Raw genomic sequence first — 8,586 nt, forward strand, 5'->3', positions numbered from 1 at the left:
TGATTGCCCACCGCAATAACCACAAACCAATGAAAAGGAACCACCACACAAAGCACAGGGTGCACAAAACCACCAGATCGAGCGAAAGAAAAGGGAGGAGAGGGAGAAGTATGTAAGGGTCACATGAACAACCACTCACAACCAACAATAGCCAACCGAAAACAACGCCTAGCCACCGGAGCCACGGATCCAAGGGAATCGAGAGAAGAGAAATTAGGGAAGTAATCTTAGGGCAGAAGAATGATGAGAGAGGGAGCGTGGTCGAGAGAGAAGAAACGTAAGATAGGGATCCCGGAGGTGAAATGCACAGAAGAGAGGGGCCTCGAGGTAAAACGCATATGAAGAAACGCGGGCAGTGGGGGTGAACCCACGATCACGTTTTACATAAATTTTTAATGGACGTCGACGCCACACCGCAGATTCCAAACGACGAATCTGACATTTTCAAAACGCGTCGCGGGGCAGACGTTGCCCCAAACGAACCCAGAATTATATTCCTTAATTAAAAATATAATAAATCAAGTTTATTCAACCTTTTCCCCTATAACCTCTCCCGTAAAGCCTCTACTTGTGAGAGGAGACAAAGGCAGAACTTGGGAACAACGGGAAAGAAGGTTGTTGATCTCGGTACAGAAGCACGGTGGAAAAACCGAAGAGCATAGCAAGTTTTGGGAGGTTTTAAGGTGAGAATTATTTATATGGTTGTGATGGGATTCCAATATATGCATTTAACATTCATTTAAACTAATAAATTACCTTTTATTCCTTTCATTTCTTATCGTGTCATGAGCCGGAGGCAAAACTCTAGAAATAGGAAAATGTATGTTGTACTCACAGGCAGGTAAATTGGAATGAAAAATGAATTTATAAGCGACGTATTAAAGGTAATAAGATAAGAAATCTAGATATATATTTATATGCATATACCCTTATGCTAATTTTAATTAAGCAAAGAAGTGCCATTTTTATCTCTTTCCAAATTTTGATGTCATGCAGCTGCCATGTTTGGGTAAATGGTTGTGTAGGAGGATGTGAAGGAAAAATGGGAAACATAAGGAGTTTATAAAAAATATATATCTAAATGTCAATATAATATTCATTTGGTTTTTTTTAATGAAGTTCAACTGGTCTATTGATTTTTTAGAGCAAGTTTTGGGTTATGGAAAATAAAAGAAAGGGATTTACTAATTTGTGCATATCACACATAAATGCATAAATACATTCATGCATATCATTAAAACCATAATAATTGACATGTGTTTATTGAATTGTCATATGAACACATACACTTTTGCAATAAATTATTAGCTTAATATCCTCAAAATTGAGTATATAGTTAGCAATTTGACGAAAATATGCAATACAACAGTAGTTGGTATGGCTATGTACTTGTCGTATCCCAATTGTGTTTATAGTCTAGGCTTGTGCAACATATAGCATGATTCAATGATTGGAATAATATAGCTCTATGACTGTAACAAGATGCGATCAAAACTATGATATTATTGTGTTACTGGCATCTATTTTGCCAAAGATTTTAAAATATAAAGCCTTTTGAGGATAAGTAGTTAAGGATTTATACTCTCTTTTCTACATATTATTATATAACATGTTTATTTCTTTATATTGAGTACTCTATATGCTCTATGATTAATAGTACCAATATTACTTGTAATGAAAACTAGGACCTTAATTAAATATCTTTCACTCATAGGTCTGAAAAACACTCGTCTATGATTCGAATAAAAATATTAATCGAGTATATGAGTTATCATGTTGAACATAGACGGCAGCATGTCATCCTCGAGCCTCTCTAACATACCTGTCATACATAACATAAAGAATATGCATATAGCGTAAGATTTAATTTATAATAGATAACTTAGACGCATACACTTATACATATGCCTACTTCATCTAGCAACCTATAGAGGGCATTTGCCATTCTTCTCCATTTAACTTTGACCAGCCGTCTAGTTTCATATGTGACTAGATGGTTAGGTGGCATTCATAGCCTATACATTTCTTCTTAAAAACGAGCCATCAAATTTATAATTTCTAATTTTTTATATCTTCTTCACCAAATAAGGTAAGTATATGGTCTTATTGATCAAATCATCATGGAAGCTTGAACCCAAATATACAAGTCAATAGTTGAAACCAGCTCAGTACTCACCAAGGTTAAGGTAGCCCAAATTTTTCAGTCACCCAAATTCATCTACAAATTTTTTACAATCATCAAGGTCATTTGCCTGCAAAACTTAACCACTCAACCAAATTACTTACCAATCTAACTAGGGGTTCTCATATAGACGAAGTCATCAAAGATGCTCAACCTCAACTTGAAACTTGGCAGGTGTTCTCGCCTATTAGACAACGATCAATGTTTAATACAAAGTTAAATATAATAAATTTTTTAAATATTTTTCGTGTAATTCTTTGTATAGCCTATTATTTACCACTAACCTTGCTCAATACTTACAAATATGGGTTCATTAGCCATGCTAAAGGATGTCAACTCTAGTATGTAATCCTATACTTCGACAACAAGCCACCCCGCTGATCACTAAAATTTGTTTATGTTTTCCCCTAAACATTCTCTCATTCCCCGCTCTTCGCTTGAAGCTTCAAGTATGCTTGCAATAGTCTTTTTGTTTTCTACAAACAACAGTGATCCAGCAATCTTTGTCTCAAGCTATCTAAACACGCTTCATCTTTAAAAATGACACACAATAAACCTCACCATTTTACACATACCAATAACATTAACATCATAATATCACTGACCTCTAAATAATACAAAAGTAAGCAGGTTATAGGAAAAAAAGGAACCAAGGAAGGAATAATCACGTAAATAGATGCCAACCTCAAGAGCTTTGCACACTTTATCAACCTCTGGAGCATAGTTGACCATTTCTGATGTCGTTATAAGCTCAACAACACCAACACAGGACTGACTAGAAGGTTCAAAAACTGGCAAACCAAGACTTCCCCTTACATTGTAAAGGAGAGCATGACTCAGACGCGGGTATTCTTTGCTGCTGTAGTACTGCACATTGGGTGTCCACTCTGGCAGTTTTAACTTGAAAACCCGGCCTGGAAGGCCAAGAGCCCCATCATTATCTTCATCAAATGAAAACAAGTACATCAATGACACAGTTCGATACTGAAGGAGTCCATTAGCATCAGGATCAAGCACAAAGGGCTGCTCAGATGTCGTCAGAACATATCGGTCCTCATTCCTTACAGGTACCCAAAACTGCACCAGCACATGATGATTTGTCCATTCCTTGAAATATCGTAGCGCCTGCATCATCCTCTCCTTCATCATATAGGAAAAATCAGAAACCTCTTTAATTGACGGCATTGGAGAAGACCTTATCTTGTCATTTTGCAAATTATCATCTTCCTTTTCAGAATCAGTATGTCCTACAAAAAGAATAAAGTGATTATAAACAATCAGATTAATCTTACACTACTCCTTTCCAAAATTTTAAGCTGCTTCAAGAAGACAGACTGATATTAAAACGATTAAAGCAATTATTGCCCACTTCTGTTACCTGCTACAAGTTTTATGAACAAAAAATACTAACACCATCCTGCACTAATGATACCTTAAAAAAAACCAAATGGAGGATCAACAAATATGTGTAAAGAAGGTCAAAAACATTATGGGGCTGACTGGTAACAGATTTAGTGCGGAATTTAAGTTAAGTCTTACCAGACGATCATTTTGGACAAGATCAAAGTACTGAAATGATAAATCCGGATTTCACTGATTTCAGCCGTAAATCCCATAAATCCTAAATCCCACGAAACGATGGATTTACGGGATTTACAGCGAGAGTGATTGGCATCGCGGTGGATTTACGCATAACTTTTCAAACAGTTCAAATGGATTTGCGGGATTTAGAGAATTTGGTTGTTAAACAGTTTTTCATTCAGGATTTAGTAAATTCGGATTTATAAGATTTACTAAATTCTAATAACTTAAAATAAATTCATTACCAGCATTGGATTTAAATTTTCATGACCACAAGGGAGAAAAATAAGCAACCATCTAGCCAAATAATCATAAATAATCCAAGGGTCTGTTTGGGGCAACTGCAGCTTATCCAGATCAACAGTTTATCCTGATCAGTAACTTATTTGGATAAGTTGGTTAGTTGTTTGGGGCAGTTGTTTGAAAACAATTGATTTACAGCTGTTTGTCTAAAAATAATCATTCTGCCCCTGTTTGGTAGTGTTATTTGTAACAAAATTGTATTGACAATATATTTGATACTAAAGAAGCAAAAAACTAGTACATAACTTTACAGAAAAAATATGAAGCAATCCTCACTCATCAGTGAGTATCAAGATTGATAAGAAAATGAAAAATATTATTAGAAATACAATTTAAATTATAATAATATTAATTTTGTAATCAAGACGGAGTATGTCACATGTTACAATATCCTCCAGGGATACTGTCGAACCTCGATCACTATCGGCAGTAGTATATAGAATGAGATAAGTATTCATTGAATAGGTAATTACCTGTAATTTCTCAGTCCACAAAGCCCTAAAGCATCTATTGTCCACTTCACTAGATCTCAACCCAATCCTGTGGATCCTCTTTTTAGTTCCTTCCATAATTTTTAATTCTTCTTTAGTTGATCCTACTTGTTCTTAAATTTCATCATATAGTAATCTTTTTCTGTCATTTCCTTGAACTTTGTCATGAGATTTTGTTACCCTTCATTGTTAAAATAGCTGGTGCGTCTATTGCCCAACTCGATTTCCCTTAAACAGATGTCGCAAAATATAACAGTGACCTTTCTATCCCACATGGTCGATTATCCGACCTCTTTACTCCTACTCATTGCGCTGCTAACAAATAAAAGGGAACAGATAAAACAAAATATTTCTTTCAAGTCAAAAAAAAAAAAAATCAACATCAACTTATAAACTGCATCCATAAAGCACTCAAGCAAGTATGTCGACCCAAAATTTTAGTTTTGATTTCTTTTCTTAATTTTCTCTTGCAACTAATAAACTATTTGTAAAATATTTATATATTCAACAACCCCATATCATAAGGAAGCTTGCGAGAGGAAGTGTAAGCAACCACTTCAGAAATAAAGGATTTGACAATAGTAAGGATTCCTTCAGCATTTCTCCACACCACATAATGCTTCCTTTGATTTCTTTCAATCCAAAGAAACAAACAAATAGTATAGTGAGCCAAATTTTGATCCCGCACATACGCATATGAGTTTTAAAATAAGAGAGATAGCAGCCCTCATATGTCCAAAGAAAATGCACAATTGAAAAATTGATGGTGCAAAGATTCCTTCTCATTTCAACAAAATAAACAAATATAAACATTGTGTAGCCCTTTAAGTTTAAGAGTATCATCAAGAGGAAGTAACTTATAGTTTAATTGCCAAGCAAAAGAGGACTGAGATGGTTTCAACAGAGAAATCCATAAGTTTGTACCTCAATTAATAGCAGGAGAAGGTCTTTGTTTAAACCTGAGATCATCACCTTTATTTTTATCAATACCCATAGAAGCAATGTAAGCAACACGACTAAGGAAATTCATTCTTATTGGTGGTATTGACCAAATCACCATTTCCAAAAGCTCAATTCGATGTATTGATCCTAGACTGTTCCTAAACATTCCAAGCATGCTCATACGAAAAAACCTTCAACCAAATATCAATGGAATGTACTTCATTATAAAAATGTGATAGAGGCTCAAACCATCCAGCAAACCTCATCAAAATGCACCCCCAACAAACACCAGCACACACCACGAATGCTAATCTTGAAAATCAAAATGCCCCAAATAAGTAACAATTTACAATGGATGAATCCATCTAGCACCCGCAAATCACAAAAGTAAGCTCAAGTAATAAATCATAAATGCCCCAAACAGACAAAAAAAGATGGACTTCAATCTCATCCACCGGAAAAGATCATGTAAAAAATCAAAATGTATATAATTCAAAAAGCCTAATAAAAAAACGGTCAAACAATCTATGACTTTCAATTTTGATTTTCCTCACACCCTCTAAAAATGAGAATCTCGTTTTGCACCCAAAATACGTGCATAAAATACACAGTTTAATCTCAGAAAGACCATAACAAAGGCTCCAACATTTTCGTTTTGCACCCATAAGAAACTGAGAGAAACCAAAAAAAAAGCTCCAAAAATTCATATATAAAAGTTGAATTTATTTATTGCAAACCCTAAACCAAATCCATCGACAGTCACCAAATCTGTAAAAGCGTAAATAGAAATTGCAAGCCAGAGAGCATAATATCGCACAATATAAACCATTCCACATCGATAGTTAGGAAATGTACTTACAGAGTAGCGAAGGTTGGGGGTCTAACTGCAAAGTAGGAGGAGAACTTCGAAGCGCGCGAGAGAGGGAGAGAAGTGCGCAAAAGAGAGGGTCGAGAAAGATGGGAGAGAGGGAGCGAAGAGAGATCTAGGGCAGACGATACACGAAAAGGGAGTTAGGGCAGACGATGTACACAACAGACAGCTAGCTTCCCCGCAACAGCTTCCTAAGGCAGTGCAGCTACAGCTGAAAAGCTGAGAAGCTGCAGCTGCGCCAAACAGAGTCTTAATGAAATGCAGACCTAATGTAAAAACAAAACCACCGTTTTTGCAAATGCAGCCGGAACGCATCTTCCAAACCGACGGTAAAATTTTCAAAGCGCCGCCGCAGCCTATAAGCTGCCCCAAACGCAAAAAATATTTACGAACGTAGAATTGCGTGCGTATGAAAGTTCTTTGGAGGATATTGAAGGATTATGTCGCTATTATTGGGTTAATACCCTCAATAACCTCACAAAACCCTAGAATGACAGGAAAAAGGACGAGCGCCGAACCGCGGAATGTATTGTTAGGTTATTGGGAGGTTATTGAGATGTTATTGGGGTTAATAACCCCAATAACCTGTTCTTGAGATGTTCCAATAACTTCTTAATATCACCTAATAACTAAGTTATATCCTATAACAAAATTTATCAGAAAATTTCGGTGCAACGCAAACAAACCAGGGAATTCAATGAGCTTGTTGATAAATATCCCTTGGGGAGGTGTAGGGGAAGGATGTGATAGAGTGGGATGCGGGAGACTCCGAGACGGCGAGAGGAGTAGCGGCGACGGAGGGTTAGAGAAGAAGGCGGAGGAGGCATCGAGGTCAATCAGATAGCTGGCGTCCATTGAGAGTCGATGGCACTCCCCTTCTTCCGCGACTGCAAATTCCACGAGATTGAGGACTACCAGGGCGGCGCCAAGCTTGTTACCGCATAATGATGGACGACGAACCGCAGCAAGTGTTTAAGTAGAACCTCGCGCATAACAGTATTATGCGCCGGCGGCAGTTTGCTTCACCCGAAACTTGCTATTTCACGGTAAAACACTAACTCTTATTTTTTAAAAATTTTTAATAATTTCTCAATAATTTAATTGTGGCAAAAGTAAATAGATCAATGTGATGGTTCAAAAAAAATTTTTATTTGGCTAATTTGTAAATATCAGTGTTTAGGGTGGTCTCTATATAAGTATCCCTACTAATTATTATTCAAGCTAATGGAAAATAATATAGAGAACAATCAATTATATATTGAAATGGTTCAAAATAGCTAATAAGAATTATAATTGTAGCTTAAATAAAAACTAACAAAAATATGTATGTCGATCTTCATGCAATTATGATTCAAAAAATTAATATTCTATGTCAAAAATATTGGGCAACATAAAATGGGCTGAGATTAAAGAGAAATATCTCAAAAAAAAAGTATGACTTTTATGTAAATAACAAGATGATAAAGTAGAAAAATTTATAATTAAAAATATGATCACACGAATTTTGAGGGAATTCAACGGATCTAGCTAAGTAGACACCAAAGGACTGCATCAAGATAGTAAAAAGACGAAGAAGCAAAGTGTCATTTCCTTCAGTCAGAATCATGGGTCGACCAAATGAAGTCATACTCGAACGGAAGAACTTGAAACACCTGATCTAAGGGACGGTAATCTATATCTAGTTTCCCCGACTGCTTTCGGGATTCTCCACAAAAATCGCTAAAGGTCTCCCCATTGGATATCTATCTGATCATCTATGAAGATACCTTGTCCAAAAGAGAGGTGTTTGTCAAATTAGCATGATACACCCCCTCTGTCTGATAATCTAAGTTTATCCTAACGATAAGCAGGTTTTTACAAAGGATTCTCCAATGAAGGTCGACGGAAGACCTTCCAGTGGATTGAAAAATTATCAACAACAGAAATGACAGTAGACCATCAAATGCTCCTCTTCAAGTAGTTATGAATATAAAGTAGTGCCAACGTCAGTTCCAGATACCAAAGAGTCCTAGAATCAATTTCAAATATGAAAGGGAGTAGTAATTACTCGTAACGTTTTTATTAAAATAAGAATAAACATGTAGCTTCACTGGATCCCCCTTTGATCTATAAATAAGGGGTAATTTTTCAATAATAGACTGTTAAATTTACTCTTTATGAACTTATATTGCTATGCACTTTATTCTCTCTCTCTCTCTCTCTCTCTCTCTCTCTTT

General features: G+C 36.0%; 1 protein-coding gene across 1 annotated transcript in view; it reads right to left on the reverse strand.

Annotated features, from left to right (window-relative positions):
- Positions 1 to 7,385, reverse strand: part of LOC110037232 (protein NLP3) — a 42,322-nt gene extending 34,937 nt beyond the window's left edge. Inside the window, exons 1-2 of the mRNA XM_020741830.1 lie at positions 7,057 to 7,385; positions 2,867 to 3,429 (exon numbers count right to left, since the gene is read on the reverse strand). Of these exons, the coding sequence (XP_020597489.1) occupies positions 2,867 to 3,429; positions 7,057 to 7,225 (732 nt within the window). The 5' untranslated portion in view covers positions 7,226 to 7,385. The remainder of the gene's footprint in view (positions 1 to 2,866; positions 3,430 to 7,056) is intronic.
- Positions 7,386 to 8,586: the final 1,201 nt, after the last annotated feature.

This window comes from Phalaenopsis equestris, unplaced genomic scaffold (genome assembly GCF_001263595.1).
Source record: "Phalaenopsis equestris unplaced genomic scaffold, ASM126359v1 Scaffold000002, whole genome shotgun sequence".
NCBI classification, from domain to species: Eukaryota; Viridiplantae; Streptophyta; class Magnoliopsida; order Asparagales; family Orchidaceae; genus Phalaenopsis; species Phalaenopsis equestris.